This window comes from Hyperolius riggenbachi, chromosome 5 (genome assembly GCF_040937935.1).
Source record: "Hyperolius riggenbachi isolate aHypRig1 chromosome 5, aHypRig1.pri, whole genome shotgun sequence".
Taxonomy (NCBI): Eukaryota; Metazoa; Chordata; class Amphibia; order Anura; family Hyperoliidae; genus Hyperolius; species Hyperolius riggenbachi.
In genome coordinates this window covers 106,520,968-106,543,255 of record NC_090650.1, presented here as the reverse complement: position 1 = coordinate 106,543,255, position 22,288 = coordinate 106,520,968, and the positions used below count along the sequence as shown (strand labels likewise).

The 22,288-nt window shown below is 42.9% G+C and overlaps 1 protein-coding gene across 1 annotated transcript in view; it reads left to right on the top strand.

Annotated features, from left to right (window-relative positions):
• Positions 1–22,288, top strand: part of TBC1D5 (TBC1 domain family member 5) — a 510,822-nt gene that overhangs the window by 356,493 nt on the left and 132,041 nt on the right. Inside the window, exons 15-16 of the mRNA XM_068238274.1 lie at positions 13,590–13,675; positions 21,408–21,697. Of these exons, the coding sequence (XP_068094375.1) occupies positions 13,590–13,675; positions 21,408–21,697 (376 nt within the window). The remainder of the gene's footprint in view (positions 1–13,589; positions 13,676–21,407; positions 21,698–22,288) is intronic.

Sequence of the window (22,288 nt, the reverse complement as noted above, 5' to 3'; positions counted from 1 at the left end):
TAGAATAAGGCATACTTGCACATTTTCAGTTCCAGTGAAACATTTTATTATGTGCTGTATGCTTCACCGTATGAGTTGCATCACGCACGTAACACGCGATGCAACTTTTCCCAGATTTTGCATTGCATTTTACAGGATGTGCAACGCAATGCCCCAGTGTGAAACTACATCAAACCAAGGTTCAAAGATGTGGAGTTTAACCACTTGAGGACCGCCCCCAGCCGATGGGCGGCGGCAAAGTCCGGGCCTAAACGACCGCAATACGCCCATCGGTGGGGGCGGCTGCGGGCGTGATAATGCGGCGATCGCGTCATTCGTGACGCAATCAGCCGCCGGCGACTGGCTCCGCCCTCCTCACGCTGTAACCCGCCGGCCGTTCGGAAGCGCCGGCGGGTTACTAGCACCCGGATCGCCGCTGTAATAGTGTATAATAGGCTTTGTAATGTATACAAAGCCTATTATACAGGCTGCCTCCTGCCCTGGTGGTCCCAGTGTCCGAGGGACCACCAGGGCAGGCTGCAGCCACCCTAGTCTGCACCCAAGCACACTGATTTCTCCCCCCCCTGCCCCCTGATCGCCCACAGCACCCCTCAGACCCCCCCCTTCCCACCCCCCAGACCCCTGTTTGCACCCAATCACCCCCCTAATCACCCATCAATCACTCCCTGTCACTATCTGTCAACGCTATTTTTTTATCCCCTCCCCTGCCCCCTGCCCCCTCCTGATCACCCCCCACCCCTCAGATTCTCCCCAGACCCCCCCCCCTTCCTCTGTGTACTGTATGCATCTATCCCCCTGATCACCTGTCAATCACCCCCTGTCACTGCCACCCATCATTCAGCCCCTAACCTGCCCCTTGCGGGCAATCTGATCACCCACCCACACCAATAGATCGCCCGCAGATCCGACGTCAGATCACCTCCCAAGTGCAGTGTTTACATCTGTTCTCTACCCTAAACACCCACTAATTACCCATCAATCACCCCCTATCACCACCTGTCACTGTTACCCATCAGATTAGACCCTAATCTGCCCCTTGCGGGCACCCAATCACCCGCCCACACACTCAGATTGCCCTCAGACCCCCCCCCCCCCCGTATCAATTCGCCAGTGCATTAGTTACATCTGTTTTTCCCTGTAATAACCCACTGATCACCAATCAATCACCCATCAATCACCCCCTGTCACTGCCACCCATCAATCAGCCCTAACCTGCCCCTTGCGGGCAATCTGATCACCCACCCACACCAATAGATCGCCCGCAGATCCAACATCAGATCACCTCCCAAGTGCAGTGTTTACAACTGTTCTCTACCCTAAACACCCACTAATTACCCATCAATCACCCATCAATCACCCCCTATCACCACCTGTCACTGTTACCCATCAGATTAGACCCTAATCTGCCCCTTGCGGGCACCCAATCACCCGCCCACACGCTCAGATTGCCCTCAGACCCCCCCCCCTATCAATTCGCCAGTGCATTAGTTACATCTGTTCTTCCCTGTAATAACCCACTGATCACCTGTCAATCACCCATCAATCACCCCCTGTCACTGCCACCCATCAATCAGCCCTAACCTGCCCCTTGCGGGCAATCTGATCACCCACACCAATAGATCGCCCGCAGATCCGACATCAGATCACCTCCCAAGTGCAGTGTTTACATCTGTTCTCTACCCTAAACACCCACTAATTACCCATCAATCACCCATCAATCACCACCTGTCACTGTTACCCATCAGATTAGACCCTAATCTGCCCCTTGCGGGCACCCAATCACCCGCCCACACGCTCAGATTGCCCTCAGACCCCCCCCTTATCAATTCGCCAGTGCATTAGTTACATCTGTTCTTCCCTGTAATAACCCACTGATCACCTGTCAATCACCTATCAATCACCCATCAATCACCCCCTGTCACTGCCACCCATCAATCACCCCCTGTCACTGCCACCCATCAATCAGCCCCTAACCTGCCCCTTGCGGGCAATCTGATCACCCACCCACACCAATAGATTGCCCGCAGATCCGACATCAGATCACCTCCCAAGTGCAGTGTTTACATCTGCTCTCTCCTCTAAACACCCACTAATTACCCATCAATCACCCCCTATCACCACCTGTCACTGTTACCCATCAGATTAGACCCTAATCTGCCCCTAGGGCACTCAATCACCCCCCCACACCCTCAGAACGCCCTCAGACCCCAGCCCTGATCACCTCGCCAGTGCATTGCTTGCATCTATTTTCCCCCTCTAATCACACCTTGAGACACCCACCAATCACCTCCTGTCACCACCTGTCACCCCCTAGCACACCTACCCATCAGATCAGGCCCTAACTTGCCCCGTGTGGGGTTCCTGATCACTCTGCCAAACCCTCAGATCCCCCTCAGACCCCCTTCCGATCACCTCCCCAGTGCATTCATTGCATCTATTGGCCCAAAGTCCATCTATTGGCCCAAAGTCCAATGAGTACCTTTAGGATTTCACAGGTCATTTTGAGACATTTGGGTTCAAGACTACTCCTCACGGTTTAGGGCCCCTAAAATGCCAGGGCAGTATAGGAACCCCACAAGTGACCCCATTTTAGAAAGAAGACACCCCAAGGTATTCTGTTAGGTGTATGATGAGTTCATAGAAGATTTTATTTTTTGTCACAAGTTAGCGGAAATTGATATGTATTGTTTTTTTTTTTTCACAAAGTGTCATTTTCCGCTAACTTGTGACAAAAAAAATATCTTCTATGAACTCACCATACTCCTAACAGAATACCTTGGGGTGTCTTCTTTCTAAAATGGGGTCACTTGTGGGGTTCCTATACTGCCCTGGCATTTTAGGGGCCCTAAACCATGAGATGTAGTCTAGAAAACAAATGCCTCAAAATGGCCTGTGAATAGGACGTTAGGCCCCTAGGCTGCAAAAAAGTGTCACACATGTGGTATCGCCGTACTCAGAAGTAGTATAATGTGTTTTGGGGTGTATTTTTACACATACCCATGCTGGGTGGGAGAAATCTCTCTGATATTTCTCCCACCCAGCATCTGTATGTGTAAAAATACACCACAAAACACATTATACTACTTCTCCTGAGTACGGCGGTACCACATGTGTGGCACTTTTTTGCACCCTAAGTGCGCTAAGGGGCCCAAAGTACAATGAGTACCTTTAGGATTTCACAGGTAATTTTGCGAAATTTGGTTTCAAGACTACTCCTCACGGTTTAGGGCCCCTAAAATGCCAGGGCAGTATAGGAACCCCACAAATGACCCCATTTTTGAAAGAAGACACCCAAAGGTATGGTGAACTCACCATGCCTCTCAGTGAATACTTTGGGATGTCTTCTTTCCAAAATGGGGTCATTTGGGGGGCATTTATACTATCCTGGAATTTTAGCACCTCATGAAACATGACAGGTGGGCAGAAAAGTCGGAAATGCTTCAAAATGGGAAAATTCACTTTTGGCACCATAGTTTGTAAACGCTATAACTTTTACCCAATCCAATAAATATACACTGAATGTTTTTTTTTTTATCAAAGACATGTAGCAGAATAACTTTCGCGCTCAAATGTATAGGAAATTTTACTTTATTTGAAAAATGTCAGCACAGAAAGTTAAAAAAGTAATTTTTTTGACAAAATTCATGACTTTTTTGATGAATATAATAAAAACTAAAACTCGCAGCAGCAATCAAATAGCACCAAAAGAAAGCTGTATTAGTGACAAGAAAAGGAGGTAAAATTCATTTAGGTGGTAGGTTGTATGAGCGAGCAATAAACAGTGAGAGCTGCAGTGGTCTGAATGGAGAAAAAGGCTCTGGTCCTTAAGGGGCGAAAAGACTGTGGTCCTTAAGTGGTTAAATGGAGCAAGCTAAAATCATTTAATGTTCAAAATAGCATCACATTTATTGCATCATATTCAAGTAGATATTATTGCGCACATTTCTACTGGTTTTGTATAAAATGAAGGATAACATGTACAGTAGCTCCATAAGCACAATTCAAAATCTGCCTGACCCATTTCGCGGCTGAAGGCAGCTTCTTCAGAGGCGTACATATATTGATTCATAAACTCAGATCCAAGTGTAAATCTGTCTCAAATATCTGTGAACCTAATGTAAAGTGCCATGTAAAGTATGGCAAATCGACCTAACGATCCATCAAAACGCGAATCGGACATGTCGGAAATAAACTAATCCGCGGGAATCGAGGGGCGCATCGAACGCGGAATGCATCGTGTGCACAAGTCTGCTTGTGGAGCTACATGTTATCCTTCATGTTATATGAAACCAGAAGAAATTTGGACTCCAATATGATGCCATAAGTGTTGTGCTATTTTGAACAGTGAATGATTTTAGCTTGCTCCATTTAAACCCCTTGGCTTTGAATCTTGGTTTGACATACTACTTTGGGGGGGAGGGGCCTACAGTGCATTTTTAGTCTTTATATACCTGTCTGAAACTAGTCTTACTCTGTTCCTTCCGGGCTCTTTCACTCTATCATACTCATGTACACAAATATGTATGTGTTTCTTCTGTGGAAGAAAACAGGCCCATGGTAAAGAATATTTGAGGATGAATGTTGGCTTCTCTTCCATACTCAGCAACCCTGTTTCCATGTCCAGCCACCCCATGGCCAGCAGCTGCCTAAGACCCTGGCCTTTGTGCATGGGCGGTGCTACACTGGGGCACTAGCCCCTCCTGGGAATCGTTGTGCCTCCCCTCCACTCACTAACAAACCGTTAACGGTTTCCAGGCTCCAGCAGCATACAGTAAACAGGACGGAGTCTGTTTAAGGCCTCTTGCACACTGCATGCATTTCAGATTCCGATTCCGCTTTTTTATCTGTTTTTACATCCGATTCCGATTCAGATTTTTAATCTTAACTGCATGCTGCGTTTTTTGATCCGTTTTTCTGTTGAATGTATTCAGGGAAAATCGGAAACGGAATCGGAATCGGAATCGGAAACGGAATCGGAATCGGAAAACGGATTTGCAGTGTGCAGGGAGCCTTAAACTGTCCATGTCAGTCTGAGTCTATGTAGGCTTTAAAGAGGAACTCCAGTGAAAATAATGTAGTAAAAAAGTGCTTCATTTTTACAATAATTATGCATAAATGATTTAGTCAGTGTTTGCCCATTGTAAAATATTTTAAAACCCAGATTTATATTCTGACATTTATCACATGGTGACATTTTTACTGCTGGCAAGTGATGTAACTGCTGCTTGCTGTTTTGGCAGTTGGAAACAGCCATAAACAGCTATTTTCCACAATGCAACAAGATTCACAGACAGGAAACTGCCAAGAGTACGTACTCAGAATTTCATTGTGGGAGAGGTTTCACCACAATATCAGCCATACAGCGCCCCCTGATGATCCGTTTGTGAAAAGGAATAGATTTCTCATGTAAAAGGGGGTATCAGCTACTGATTGGGATAAAGTTCAATTCTTGGTCGGAGTTTCTCTTTAAGTAAACCAATGGTCTTATCTTTTTGCCATAAATACCTCACAATCCTTGCAAGATCCTTGCAATTGATGTATCTCTTTGACACTTATTTCTGCAAACACATTTCTATACCTGCTTCTGATTGTATGTTCTAACCGTGTCAGTCAACAGAAATGGAGTAAAATGTAAAATACTGTACAATCTCTAGTGGCCTGCAATGCTTAGTAACTAAGATAAGTAATTACACACACACAATGTTTCTCTCCCCCCTACCGCTTCCCCCTCCCCTTGCTTTTAGAGATATGAGACACAGGATGGGGGCTGGAATGATTTGTCTGTGATCTGTCCACACAGGAGCAGCTTTCTAGAAAGTAAGGTTTAAAGCATGCCAGCAAACTAGCCAAGTACATCTGTAGATCACTTTTCTTCAATAATAGCACCATCATTTGGACAATCTGCTCTGCTCAAAAGCCTCTGCATTCTGTTTGTGATGTTTAAATTTAGTTCCTATAATTGCTGAACTAGTTGGCCTTAATTTTAGCACTTGAGTTAGGCATAAAATATCTAAAGCTCACCATACAAATATCAATCACCCAAATGGGCCCCACAAGCCAGCCCTCATGCCCCCTTGGTGCAACACACACACACACACACACACTCACACACACACTCACACACACACTCACACACACACTCACACACACACACACACACACACACACACACACACACACACACACACACACACACACACACACACACACACTTAAACACACACACTTAAACACACACACTTAAACACACACACTTAAACACACACACACACACACTTAAACACACACTTAAACACACACTTAAATACACACTTAAACACACTTAAACACACACACACACACTTAAACACTCACACTCACACACACTCACACTCACTCACACTCACACTCACTCACACTCACACACACTCACACACACACACACACACTCACACACACACACATTCACACACACACACACACACATTCACACACACACACCATTTTGAAGCTACCATTGTGCCCTTTTCATTAACCCCTCCATGCCTGCGGATTGCATAGAAGCAGTGGAGCCAGAAAACCTGGCCTGTATATCCATTGTGAGCCAGTGACTCAGAGAACATTAAATGCAGAGGATCAGCACAACATCCAGGCATGTTGCATTTTCAAACGATGGTCAGCAATGGTCCTTTCCTCATTGCTCTCAGGTTGTAAATAAACACAGCCTATTTATATAAAACTAACATACAGAAACGGTCAGAATGATATATGGCGGTAAATGTGCAGAAATATGAGACAACACAGAGCATTATCCCAGATTGCAACATAAAGTCTAAAGGACAATTCAGGATAAAACATACAGTATATGCATAATAGGAGAGCACACAGCCAGATTTACCTGGTGGAAAAGTACATTACGGAGCAGCATATAGTATCACTGTGCAGTTTAGGTGCAATTAGAATTGAAACATCAAGGCTGTCTTGATCAAATATTTATATTTATGATACTGTAAGCATATGCTTTATAGGTGTCCAGGGAGTGGTGTAATGGGCTGTCTGCTAAGTGTACTTCATTGTATATAGCTGTCTGAATGTTCCACATATCATGATTGACAGTTGTCATTTTAGAATAAACTACAGTTCCCTTTACACTAAAGAGGTTTCAGCTGTGAATGTAGAGTTTTTGCACAGTTAACCCTAAAGTATTTGTCCGGCATTTTTTAAGTAAAAAAAAACAAAACAAAAAACAACACCATATCAGAACATTAGGTAACTCCTGCACCAGGGGCATAGCAATAGCCATAGCAGCCATAGCATCTGCTACGGAGCCCTGGAGCATAGGGGGCCCAGGTGGTACCTAATGTATTCACTTTAACTTTCTTGTGTTTCTCCTGCCTATGACTTTGTTACAGTGTCCATGAACTATATGCAGTGCTGATTGCATGAGAATGTACATTGCCCAATGAACTCATATTCATGTGGTAGGGGCAGGTGGCATTGCTTAAAAGCTCCTACATTTGAGGGTCCTCTCGAAAGTTTTGCTATGGGGCCCCATGATATCTAGCTATGCCACTGTCCTGCATGTGATTACGTGGCTGTATTTACTACTCTTTGTGTACAAAACGTTATAAGATTTTAAGTAGTGGACAAATCACAGATGGGCACGTAGATTGCTGTATGTCAGTTGCATTGGTAGAAGCACCTTGAAAGTAGGTATTCAAAAAGAGAAACAGAAAAGTCTGGGTATTGACAACATGCATCACAACACACATAGGGGGATGGATTCACAAAGGTTACTTATTTTTTCACCTTAACAATAAGGAGTGCTAATGTGTGAGATAAATCATGAGATAAATAGATAAGGAGAGCTAAACCATGAGTTATGTCCAATAAGGAGAGTTAAACCATGAGTTATGTCAAATAAAGAGAGCTAAACCATGAGTTATGTCAATTAAAGAGAGCTAAACCATGAGTTATGTCAAATAAGGGAAGCTAAACCATGATTTAAGTTAGATAAGGAGAGGTAAATCATGGGTTAAGTCATTTAAGGAGAAATACATTGTGAGTTAATAAATAAGGTGAGATAATTTAACAGAAAAGCTGTAGGTTCTTATTCAATTCACTTTTTCTCCTAGATTTTTTTCAAACCTTGTCAATATACGGTAATGCCTTTTAAGCCACCACAAAGCAAGAAAATACTGTGTGGTTTGCTTTCTTAAAACAGAAGGTATTTGCAACAATTCAGATTTAAGTGTGTAACTGTGGTTACCCACAATGCACCACTGATGAATATGTAAATTATCTCTTTATACCTCTGAAGCCAGGATTACATATTTTAAGCCAGCTATTTATATTTATTTTACAGTGCCACATCAACCCAACATGCAGACAGCCTGTTTCGACCTGTTGGCCCTCCTCTGTGCATGGCAGGGACTGATGTGGCTCTATGGGATAGGGCTTAGACCAGAACAACAGAATACCCACGCAGCTCGGGGTGACCCAAAACCACTAGGAAAGTACAGGGGAATAAAAGACACCAAAAAGTCCTCCTACTAAAAAAACAATGCTTAATGTGATTCGCCTTCTTAAAGCAGAAGGTATTTGTGATAAAAGCCAATGTATACCACTAGAAAAATAAAAAAGTCAGATACTCACCTAAGGATAGGGAAGGCTCGGTCCTAATTCGGTTCAGTGGATGAGTCGGATCATTAAACTCACAGGAGAAAGACCGGCTCAAATGACTCATGAACCGGACATCTCTACGCAGCGCTTGGGGCAAGGCAAGGTAAGTCCCGCCCGCTGCCAGCCACCCCAAAACTTTAGTTCTAGAGGGGAGATCGAGGAAGGGGGAGCCCAAAGGTAAGGAAAGAGGGGGGGGGGGATGTCCCCCCTTTCCCACTGTGCCCACCGCTCTCTCTTCTCTGCGCTCTCTCCCTCCACACGTGACAGCCCAGCTTCCAAAGAGGAGGACATCTGGCTGTCCGTCCTGGCCTTGCGCCGGACGGAGGACAAGCAGTCCAAAAACCAGACTGTCTGGCCTAAATCCGGACGGATGGCCACCCTAATGACAACCTCTTGTCAGATATGTCCAGGGGGTCCATGCGTGGCAACAGTGTGGATCAGGAAGAAGTGGGAAGTTTCTCATTTTTTTTATTTAGCTCTGCCTCAGGTACACTATAAGCGCTGTAAGGGCTCTTTCACACCAAAAATTGCAAAACCCAATCACAAAACGCAAATACATTTTGGGCTCAGTGGAAACACAGGAAAAATGCAGCAGAACTACAGTTGCCTTTTTAGAAAATCTTAAATGCATTCTGTATGAATGCATTCACACGATTCCAATTGTAACTTTACTGTATCTGCATTCCGAAATTTTTCAAAAACAAAACTGAATGCAACCGGTGTGAAAGAGCCCTAAGGTGGGCCCTTAGCATCTGGGGATGTGATAAAGAACATATCTGATTCAGCTAAGTTGAATTGAGATCTGGGGAATGCGGAGGCCAAAGAAAACATGCTGCTGCTGAACAGGATTACTTGTTCCATTCCTCTGTGGTCCAGTGCGGATTAACATACCCATTCTAGCTGCTTTCAGTGGTGGACAGCACTCTGACTGGTCCATGGGTAAGCAGACGATATTCAGGAAGCCCAAATGCAGTGTGTTCTCTGACACCTTTCTCTCAGCATTATGTTTTCTGCACTTTGTGCCACAGTATTTCTTCTATGGGATTGGACCACACAGACTAGCCTTCACTCTCCACATGCATCAGTGAGCTTCAGCCAGCCATTACACTGATGCCAGCTCGGTGTCCTTCCTTGGATCACTTTGGATATGTACTAGCCACTGCATGCTGGGAAGACCATACTAGACCTGCCATTTTGGAGATGCAGGTCTGGAGATGCGCTGACACCATCATTTACTTATCCCAATTTGGATCTTCTCATCTGCCCATATTTACGGATTCCAACACACTACCTTCAAGAACTGACTGTTCACCTGCTAGTTAATTGATTAGCACTGACTACCACCCTCAGTGGTATTATTACTAGTCTTAAATTATTACTAGTCCTTTTAGCCCACTGCATAATGGGCGCTAGAGAACAGTGGTGCGCCCACGACCCCCCGCACCTGACTTGCTCGCCAGCAACTCTCGCGTGACACAACCCTGTGCCTGTGCAGTAGTACATCACACACAGACAGGTGGACACAGAAACCTAGGGTTTTATTAGGTAGAATGGCTGACTGGTGTATACTTTAACACTTCTTTGAAGAACAGCTTGACTTTTCTTTTTTTGGGTTTGTTTCTTTTTTGTTTTGTTTTTGTTGTGTGTTTTTTTCATGAAATGAGACCCTGTCTTGGTCCTGTTGGGAAGCGAGAAGTAATGGAAAGAAATCCACTTGGAGTATGAACTTTTTAATAAATATGCATGAGATAGAACAGTAATCTGCCATGCGCAGTCCAGTTTTTAATGACTCCCACTGTATGTCTTATCACAACCATGAAAGCTTAGAATAGCGGGCATTTGTATGTTTTATGTCTTTTAAACAACTGTGTACTGTAGTTTCTGACAGATTTATGAATCTGCAAATGTTTTGCTCATTTCTAAGACTGGTAATCAGAATCCCATTTTGACAAAAGAGAAGAGAAAGGCTGTGTCTGCCATCTTGTGGCCGCACGTTCTATGCGCACCCCTAATATTTTCCAATACCTTTTAATTTGTAATCAGTCAATAATGTTGTTATTTACTTACAAGCGCTCAGGTTGCCTTAATTATATGTAGATCTTGAAAATGAATGCTTGATTGATGTCTTAAAAGGTTCAGCTTTATTAAGGTTTAGCTTGCTATGCAATTCATATCTCAAAAATAAGTGAAATGCTGGATGTGAAAGATAAATAGACCCAGTAATATGCCATTCTTCAACATTGCATTAGTTATTAAATGCTACTTGTTTTTCCAGATGTCAAGGCGCCTTGCTTGTCTGGGGTTTTGCTTAATTGTGTGTTTAATATGTATTTATTTGAGGCAGTCACTTTATTTACATTGTGTATTTTAAGGACAACGGTACTTTCCAGCTTTTCTTAAATGAGATATAAAGGGATTTGAAAATATGAGTTCCTTTGGCATAAGTCCCTCTTTTGATGGCACAGTTCCACTTCTGGAAGTGATGAATATAGATCTCTGCAGATAAACTTAAAATTTAACAAAGGAAAGTGTTTGTGCTGCTTGTCTGTTTGCACACTATTTTAGCAGATGGCTTGAGCAACTGCCAAACAGTAAGTGCTTCTGAAAATAAAGAAAACTTTGGGAATCCTCCATAAGGAGATGGACTAGTCTACAACCTGTTAGATTTATACTATTTACTACCTAAATGACAGCAGTATAGGGAATAAGTAATTTTTTTGAAGTCAGAGTAATTGCTTATGTATAAATAAAGACCAATAAAGCCAAATGCAAAACCAAATGATTAAGCTGTCGTGCTTTCCAGGGAGAAAAGAATTCACATGAATATGGAGCTTGTAAGTTTGTTATCCCTTTGCTACTCTAGGGGCCAGTGCGCACCAGAAACCTCTAGCAGATCCGCAAAATGCTAGAGGTTTTTGAAGCAGATTTTCAGAGCAATTCTAGGCATATTAGAGAGGTTTTCTAAACATGCCTAGCATTTTTTGGAGCGTTTTTGTGTAGCAGATTTCATATTTTGTTACAGTAAAGCTGTTACTGAACAGATTCTGTAACAAAAACACTTGGAAAACCGCTTTGATCTAGCGTTTTAAAGAGCGGTTTTCCACTTTCCTATACTTTAACATTGAGGCAGAAACACCTCAGAAATGTAAAAAATGCTGCAGCCCCTGAGTTTGTGGTAAAAGGAACCACTCTGGTGTGCACCAGCCCATTGAAATACATTACCCAAGCAGTTTTCAAACCGCTAGCATTTTTAAAAACGCTCCAGAACTGCTCTGGTGTTCACTAGCCATATATCATTGACTTTTTGGAAGGCCTTTCCTCCAGATTTTGAGAAATGTCCGTAAGGATTACCCTTGTTCAGACACAGCAGCACCATTGTGTTCACACTGTGGTCAGAAACTGGTGTTGGGCAACAGGGCTTGGCTACCAGTCGGTGTATAGCTTGCGGTTTGATGGTGTTAGGTGTGGACATTACAAAGCCAAGTTGAGATCTTCATGGACCTCACATTATACTCAGCATATTGTGTTACTGAAAAATAACAGGTCACCAGTCTGTTGCCACTAAGCTGGAAGGATCCCAGTTCTCCAAAATATTATTGGATATTTATATTTAGACTTTTATTTAGAGTGGGCTTAAAGGGAACCCGAGGTGAGAGGGATATGAAGGCTGACATGATTATTTCCTTTTAAATAATGCACATTGCCAGGTTGTCCTGCCGCTCCTCTGCCTATATTACTTTAAGCCATAGACCCTGAACAAGCATGCAGATCAGAAGTCTATGACAAATCTGACAAGATTAGCTGCATGCTTGTTTCAGGTATGTGACTTAGACCCTACTGATCAGAAAGATTAGCAGGACTGCCAGGCACCTGGTATTGTTTAAAAGGAAGTAAATATGGCAGCTTCCATAGGTCTTGCGGGTTCCTTTTAAGATACTTTATCAAAAACATCCCTAGAACTTTGATTCTTCACATTCAAATTATCAGTTGGTGCTATGACCCTTATGTACTAAGGTGGGAGAGGAAATGTAGTCTGAAGCAGACTATAGCAAGGATTGCTAAAAGATGAATGACATTTCTGTTGACCAAGTTTAGCAGCACACATACACACCTGAAGTGAGAACTCCTTCTAATAAAGCCAGGACTACCTAGATACTGTATATCATGAACACTTAGCTCTGCAGGTGCTATATATGACTGCTATTTGACTTACCTTTTAGTAATCTGATCTAACACAGGTGATGGTTGTAAACTTGTTTATATGGCTTGAAGGGAGGGACAAGGCAGGCAGCCATAAATTAAAATTGTCTCTACAGCAATGCCCAGCACCATAGACACCGCGATCCAGGATCCTGTGATGAGGTTTGTGTAGCCTCTACTGTGGAAACACAGTTGTGCCGCATCCCAACCTCAAATCCAACAGCTTACCAGATGCTAACCACTCCTTAACCTATGAGCTTCATAGACTATTACCTATAAGACCCAACTGTAGCGAACTTGTTACCTACATAAAAGACTTTGGTGATCTGAGAGATGTTAATGTTGTTGTTTTTTTTTTAGGGGGGGTTCCTAATTTTTCACTTTCTCTTTGTCTGATCCCTTCCAATGTCCTGTCTGCAGATGCGTTGATTGAAATATAAGTGCAACGGGCCAGGGGTGACATATATATATATATACATTTCTGGGTATTAAAATGTGGTTGAATGTTGGAATAATTATTATTTAATATTTAAATTGGTAATTTAAATGGCATTAGCCTCTTCATGGAACTGTATAGTATATACAGAAATATAAACGTCACCACGGGCGTATATATTGTATTTCCAGTCTGACAAGTTTCTTGAAATTTGGAGCAATTGCAAATGATGTATATATACAACATTGTAGGAGCAATTATTCTTACATAATGTATCTACTTTTATTCACAGAAATACCCCAAACCAGTGAGCTATCAGTTCCATCAAAACTTAGACTTCTACAGAGCGCGAGGACTAGATCTGATGAACAATTCACGGTAACTCAACTGTTAACTTATTGGTTCTGATCTGTTATTGCTGTGATAAGCTGCAGAACCTTATGATGAAGTAAAAACGAGAACACATAATTATGAATAGTAAGGGTCATGGTGCATGAGAGGCTACTGTGATTGTATTATTTTAAAATTTGAAAAAGAGGTACTGTATATACTCGCGTATAAGCCTAATTTTTCAGCACAAAAAATGTGCTGAAAAGTTACCCCTCGGCTTATATGTGAGTCAGTGGAGCAGAACGGATGGTAGAGCAGGTTTTGTTACTGGCAGAGGAGTGTAAGGATCTTGCACTAGTGATCCTGTTCTTGCCAGCTGGCCCCCTGCTGTGTCTGTGCCCCCATCCCCTGCAACATGGTGTGCAGAGTGCGCTGCTCAAGCTACCTGTGTCCCCTGGCTTGTTGGAGTGGAGCGTGCAAGCAGCATGTCAGCTGTGCAATGATCGGGGATTCTTCCTGTGTGGCAATCGCTGTGTCTCATATCTATGACGCCATCTAGTGGGTCCTTGAGACACAGCTATATCATCCTTGGAGCACACATATGGCTATGGGGATGGAGGCTGACTTGTACTGGGGGCACATCTGGCTACTGTGGAAGGGGCTTATGCTCGAGTCAATCACTTTTTCCTGGTTTCTGAGGGAAAGTGGGTACCTCGGCTTATACGCAGGTTGGCTTATATGCGAGTATATACGGTAATTATAATGTAGTATGCTATAACAATTGGGAGTAATTATATACCGTAGTAACAATAAGCAATTGTAGATGTATACTCACAAATGTGGACCACTTAGAGCAACCACTATCCAGTGGCGTAACTACAATTCATGCAACCCCCCCACCCCCCCAATGTTCACACCCCTTTACCTGAATCCCTCTTTACAGACATATCACAAGGGTCATAAAACAATACAATACAATAACATTTCTATAGCGCTTTTCTCCCATAGGACTCAAAGCGCTTAGGCTCTCTCAGATTCAGTAGTTAGTAGGATGAAGTATTCACACAACAAAAGTTATATTTCTGCAAATGCCAGACTGAACAGGTGGGTTTTCAGTCTGGATTTAAACACATCCAGGGATGGGGCTGTCCTGATCTGTTGAGGTAAGGAGTTCCAAAACATAGGGGCAGCATGACAGAAGGCTCTGGGACCAAAAGTTTCCAAGTGGACTCTGGGTATGACTAGATTATTAGAACCTGTGGATCTGAGAATGCGGGGATTGCTACACAGCTGTAACATATCTTTCAAGTATCCAGGGCCTAGATTATTCAGGGATTTAAATGTCAGTAGGCCGATCTTGAATAGGACCCTCCATTCTATAGGTAGCCAGTGAAGGGAATGTAGGACTGGCATTATGTGGCAGTGACGGGGTTGGTTGGTTAGCAGTCTGGCAGCAGTATTCTGTATCAGCTGTAGGCGGTACAAGACCTTTTTTGGAAGGCCAGTGTAGAGAGCATTGCAGTAGTCCAGTCGGGATGTGATGAAGGCGTGGACTAAGGTTGGCAGATCTTCTGGGGGTATGAGGTGCTTGATTTTTGCAATGTTCTTCAGGTGAAAATAGGATGATTTCACCACCGCAGAGATTTGAGTTCTGAAGTTTAAATCCCCATCAATTAGAACTCCCAGGCTACGCACATGATCAGAGCTGCGTAGATCCGTGCCTCCTATTCCCAGTGGTGAAGACTGCAAGTTAAGTTGTTTTGTTATCATGCTCTGCCCTCCAATCAGAAGGACTTCAGTTTTGTCTGCATTTAGTTTCAGCCAGTTGTCATTCATCCATTGCTGTAGTTCACGTAAGCAGGCGTTTATAGTTAGAGTTGGGTCTGTCACACCAGGCTTGAAGGAAAGATATAGTTAGGTGTCGTCTGCGTAGCAGTGGTATGTCAGGCCATGTTTTTGGATTAGTTTTCCCAATGGTAGCATGTAAATCGTGAAAAGCAGGGGAGAGAGGATTGAGCCCTGGGGCACCCCATACTTAAGTGTTACAGGGGTGGACAGGAAGGGCCCCATAGACACTTTGTGGGTTCTGCCACTCAAGAAGGATTGGAACTACTGAAGTACTATGCCATCAATGCCGCAGTATTCCTGTAGCCTGTTTATCAAGATGTCATGGTCAACTGTGTCAAAGGCTGCAGAAAGGTCTAGCAGTATGAGGATCGAGCACTCTCCTCTGTCTCTTGCCATGAGCAGGTGGTTGCATATTTGGATGAGGGCAGTTTCAGTGCTGTGGTGTTTCCTGAAGCCAGACTGGAATGGGTCATAACTGTTATTTTGTAGGATTCTGGCTTCTAGCTGGAGGTATACAGCTTTTTCAATTAGCTTGCCCAGAAAGGGGAGGTTAGAGACAGGTCTGTAGCTGGTCATTGCATCTGGGTCCAGGGAGGGTTTTTTGAGGAGAGGCCTGATGATTGCTTCCTTCAGTAAAGCAGGAAATATCCCTGATTGTAAGGAAAAGTTAACAATTTTGAGGAATACCGGTACGAACAGGTCGGGGCAGTTCAACATGAACTGTGTTGGGCCAGGATCCAGGTCACAGGTAGTTAGGCGGACGTGAAGGAGGATGCTTGATGTGACTTCTTCATCAATTTCTTTGAAGTTTGACCAAGGTGTTACGTTGTCTCTGCTAGTGGTCTTCGGCTCTATATTAGGCTCAGATGCTGTAAGTTGGATGGCGGACCTTATAGCGGAGACTTTGTCTGTGAAGAAATGGGCAAATTGGTCACAGAGGTCCTTTGAAGACTCGATATTAAGTTTTTGACATGCTGGGTTGCAGAGTTTTTCCACTGTGCGGAACAGTTGGGCTGGTTTGTTAACTGCATTTGCAATCTCTTGTGATAGAAAGGATGATTTTTTTCCCGTGATTACCTTTTGGTAGCTCTTCAAGTGGAAGATTAAGGCATGTTTGTCTTCTGGGGACTGAGATTTGCGCCACAGCCTCTCAAGTTTTCGGCCTTGTCTTTTCAGCTCTTTTATAGCGTTATCAAACCACTGTGCATGATGGTGTGGAGTAAGATATTTGGTGCGCAGAAGAGCAATGGTCTCAAAGGTGGAGGACACACATTTGTTGTATTTAAACACCAGAGTATCAGGGTCCAAGCTGGAGTCAGTCAATTCATCAAAGCTAAGGTTATCTCGGATATGTTGAGGTGTTAGCCCTTTTAAGCGGCTATATTTTATTTGATTCTTGACCTGGTGTTTGACGGCTGGTATTGAGAGGGAGAAGTGGATAGTGTGATGGTCTGACCAGGCAACAGGATTAATTTCCACATTGGCTATTGACAGCCCAGTATGGAATATAAGGTCCAAGTGTGGCCATCATAAATCTTCACACCCATAACAAGTGTAGCCAAAAATACACCTGATCTGAAGTATAGTCCCCTATATCGGAGGAAGAAGAGGCTAGTAGTTGGGGCCCTCCACAGCCATGGGCCCTGCTCCCCTCCAGTTACGCCGCTGCCACTATCTGCAAAGATGGGGAGGACAAGCCTGACCACACTCAGGCTAAAAGTCATTTTTTGGATGGAGGAAGCCCTCCAGTAAGGGGGGGATCAATAATCAAAGAAGGAACAGATGCATGAAAAGTCATAGAAAATATTTAAAAATGGCTTATAATGCAAGGTGAGGAGGGACTTGCCTCATCGTGGAGACCACCCATGGATAATAAAGGATGATCACATTTTTTTTTTTTATAATTAAAATTGGAAAAGGTGTATTTTCTTTGTTCACCTGGTATCATTGTGATGTACAAGATACAGAGGCGCCAAAAGAATAAAAGGTAATTAAATGAACTTAAAAAACCAACTGGTTAAACAGAGGAGGCAGCGGTGGTCTTACCCCCTCCAAACAGACACAGGCAAGGACTGCGATTCAGACAGTCAACAATTTATTCGGAACTCCAAAAAACAATGCAACGCGTTTCATGGGCCATACATCCCGCTTCCTCAGGCAAAATACAGTAGGAGTCACAGCATCTGTATTATATCAGCGAGCTCGGCGCCTCTGTGAGCTCGCTGATATAATACAGATGCTGTGACTCCTACTGTATTTTGCCTGAGGAAGCGGGATGTATGGCTTGTGAAACGCGTTGCATTGTTTTTTGGAGTTCCGAATAAATTGTTGACTGTCTGAATCGCAGTCCTTGCCTGTGTCTGTTTGGAGGGGGTAAGACCACCGCTGCCTCCTCTGTTTAACCAGTTGGTTTTTTAAGTTCATTTAATTACCTTTTATTCTTTTGGCGCCTCTGTATCTTGTACACTACATTGAGTCCACCCTGGGTGGAGGGTTGTTACCCTATCTTCCTGTCTACAGAGAGCGACTTTTTATTCCTGAGTGGGGTCAGGATTGTTCTCCCCACCTGCCTATACAGTGGTTGCCTATTGGTAACCCTGGTTTGTGAGTATAATTTTAACTTCTCATTTATTTTGTTGTCCCCAAGACGAATTACACTATTGGGGCTCTTGGTGTCCCTCTGCTTTATTTGGTATCATTGTGAGGTTTTATCTCCTAGGTAATGCTACAGTGATTGACAGGTGCTGCTGCTTTTTTAGCTGTGGATTTTATCAGGAAAAAATGTTTACTAAACAATTTTTATTTTTTTTGGGGGGGTAAATAAGTAAAAGGGTAGCTCCCTTTTTGTATAGTGCGTGAATAACCCCCATCCAGAATTGCAGGTTAGATGGACGGCTGGGAAAAGTCAGTGGGTTTGTGGTCCCTTCTACTGGCCATAGCCAACCAGCATGACTTTAAAAATTGAGGCAAATACCTTGTGGGGGGAGTGAGGCCGAAAGCTATTTGCAAAGCACCCTTGTATTGGGCTTCATACATAGTGAGCGTTGCATTTCCTGTGACAGGCAAATGGCGATGTGTGTTATTCGCATGTTGCATTGTGTACAGTGAAGCATATAATTAATGAAAACTGTGCTTTACTGTTAACACGTGCATTTTGCAGTAATGTACTGTATGGCAACCAGGGCTGTGGAGTCGGTCCAAAAATCCACCGACTCCGACTCCTCAGTTTAGGATTCCACCGACTCCGACTCCTCGACTCCGACTCCTCTAATTTGCATATTACAATTTTGTTGATTAAAAGTATGTAACATGAAATTCGTCTCTTAACTGCCAACGCTTAGGAATTTTACAAGAAAACTGAAGTGAGAAGGATATGTAGACTACTATATTTATTCCCTTTAGACTAAAACTAGTCCTTGGTAAGAGTATTTGTAAAAGGTACAAACCGGAACAAAGAACATCTATCAGGCCCTAGGCAATGTAAGTGTAGGTACATGTAAGAATGATATGCATGAGGAGATTGTAAACAGACAACACCTCTGTGTTCAATGTGCACAGCATTCTCAGTGGATTCCCTGCAGCTCTGTGGGGAGTGCATATGTAGAGTATAGTACTACTGTGTAACAAAGTAAACCTGAGACAGATGAAATTAAAGTTTTATACATACCTGGGGCTTCCTCCAGCCGCCTTCAGGATAATCAGTCCCTCGTTGTCCTCCTCCACCACCTGGATCTTCTGCTATGAGTCCAGGTACTTGAGCCAGTCGGGCGTAGTGCGCATGCACACACTCCGCCGCCAGGAGCATACTACACCTGTGCAGCACTATTGCGCAGGTGCAGAATGTTCCTGGCTGTGGGAGCGGCATGCGGCCGGACAGCGCTGACTGGCTGAATTACCAGGACTCATAGCAGAAGATCCGGGTGGTGGAGGACAGCGAGGGACTGATTAGCCTGAAGGGGGCTGGAGGAAGCCCCAGGTATGTATAAAACTTTACCTTTCATCCGTCTCAGTTACCCTTTAATTTGTAGTCACCAAACCAAATTTTAACAACATATCAAATTATTTGATTTCATCAGCAAAGGGAGTGCATACATTTGCATAAATCAGCATCAATGCAGAATTATTTCCATCTCGTTGACCATCTCTATTAGTGACAAAGCTACACATCAGGCTTAATTCTTACAGCATAGATGTTGTTTAGTATATATAAGAGATTCCTGTGTACACATCATATATACAGTCACAATCAGATATGTATATCTGACCTTAAAAATACGGGGACTGCTTTATTGAAGCAGCACAAGTAACTAATTTTGATTGGTTTATTTCATTTTTGTGGACTAAGCACAGCTATTACTGTATATATAGTGTATATATACATTATTTTTAATGACTATTATCTGAGAAATAGAACATTTTATCCTATTTTCTATTTTGATTACAGTTACAAATTCATTAGGAGTCGGAGTAGGTGCATTTTTTCACGACTCCGACTCCAGGCACCCAAAATTGCCCAACTCCACGACTCCGACTTTGACTCCACAGCCCTGATGGCAACTATGAATTGCTTTTGATGGGTAGTGTTAGTGAGGGAGGATAGATCCTGTAGTGGCATTTAGTGACACAGATAGCTCAGGAAGTGAAAACCTTTTCTGTTGCCAGCTAGGTTATTTTAAGTATGGTCTTTAAAAGTGCTAAGGTGCTCTATCTAACTGGTCAAAAATCAGGTTTCAGGATCTTGCAAACAGTCATGGGTAGCAGTAGATCAGAATACAAATAAGTCAGAAAGTGCATTTGATTGGCCTATATCTGGACTGCATACAATTTGGATAAAATGTGTCTTAAAGGACAACTGAGGTGTCAGGTGACATGATGATATAGACATGTGTATGTACAGTGCTAAACACACAAATAACTAGGCTGTGTTCCTTTTTTTGTTTCTCTGCCTGAAAAAGTTATTCAGGTATACAAGTGATCGTTTCTGTCTAGGTCAGACTCAGGCTCAACACACACCATACAATCTTGGTTGTTCAATCTTACCACTTTCATTTAGTATAAGAGCTTATGCAATCAATCATTCCAGGTATTTTCAATCTGTTGGCCCTTATACTACATAGATTTGGTAAATCTGTACAACCAAGATTGTATTGTGTGTTGAGCCTCAGTCAGACTATAGCATAACCCTCACTGATAATTACAGCCATAAAACACTTTCCTGACAGTAAATGGCTTCTGAACGCAGAGATAAAAAGGGTCAATAATTCATAGATTTGAGCTCTGACATTTGTCAATGAAGGTGTTATTGAGCAAAGACAATGAAATAGTAAAAACTTAAAAACTAGATTTAAATATAAAATAAAACTGTAGGATATCTAAAAAGTTATTTTTAGGATAAGGAGGATAGATATTGTTTATCTGATCAGTTTTTCACCTCGGATGTCCTTTAATTTTGGAACTTTTGGACTCTCATCGACCATCTTCACTTACAAACAAGGGTCCATCCTGAAGCTTATATCATGGCACCAAAGTCAGTAGTATATGGGCAGGAAACCTCTGCCCTTCTGTGATGAAAAGGTAGTGCTGAGCAGAAGTTACCCAAAAATGGGATGGACCTGCACTCTGCAAGAACATGACCTTTTACCTTCAAAAAAACCCAGTAGTAATTAAACCGGTAATCGAGTCATAGGATCTGATCCAAGCCACTGTTTATAAGCTGTGCATTTGTCTGTATAAATGATGACGAAATTGGTGCAACTTACATCCCTTGTCATAGCAGTATTCCTGTCGGCTGAAAATATTTTGTGATAATGTGAAAATATTTTTAGATTGTGCTGACATCACCCTTTTAAAATATTTAGAATGTCAATTTCCAGTTTGCATTTTGTCTGAATAGTTAAATTCTACTTACACATATTTTTGTCTTTAAATTTAGGACTATCGCCAAACCCATGCCCCTGAATATAAATAAAGTCTCCAGCAGCATATTCAGCTTAGGACGGAAGCTAATTGGTCCAGCAATCTCTACAGGAGGAGCTATGAATCCAATGACCGCGTCATCAAACACCAGTACAAGCCATGGCCCTGGAAGAGCCAACTTTTCAGAAGAATTTTCTGGCCCTCCTGTCACTGTATCTACACCACAGCATGTTCCCCCTCCGCAACAGATGCAGCAACACCAGCGTATGATGAAATCAGAGAGCATGCCAGTTCACCTTAGCAAAGGTACATCTTAAGAACATCTACTGTTGATTCAGTCTTCAGGGACAGTATTGTTTTTTTCAGAGCATCATGGGAGATCCCTTAATAGTTACAAAAAGCTTAATAATTGCAGTTGCCTTCTATTTTTGGCCAAGTTCATATTTAGCATTGCTTTTTTTGTAAGAGGGCTTTTTGGTCCCTTTGAGTTCCTTATAATTTTCTAATGGTTTTGGGTCAGCGTGCACTATCTGGGCTCTCTATAAAATAAGTAAAACCAGTGATAAGAACTATTGTAGGGGTAGGGAATGTCACCAAACAAAGGGACTTGTTTGAAATAAGTGCACTGCTTTTGACCTTAGTTGGCAGAATTCCTTGTGCTGTAAATTCTTGGAATGCTTTGATGTCTCTCTACTAGCAGAGGATATAGAAACTGAAAGTGGAAGTCCTCTGTTATTGTCTCACACTGCCCCCTAGTGACAAATGGCCCGTAAATACACTTTACAGCTGTTCTAGTAGCAAGGAAATGGAACAAGTAAGAAATGTGCCAAAATAAATTGGACTGGAGCACTTGCAAGCCTTTAAATAATTAGGCTTTTATAGGGTTAATGAGAGCTC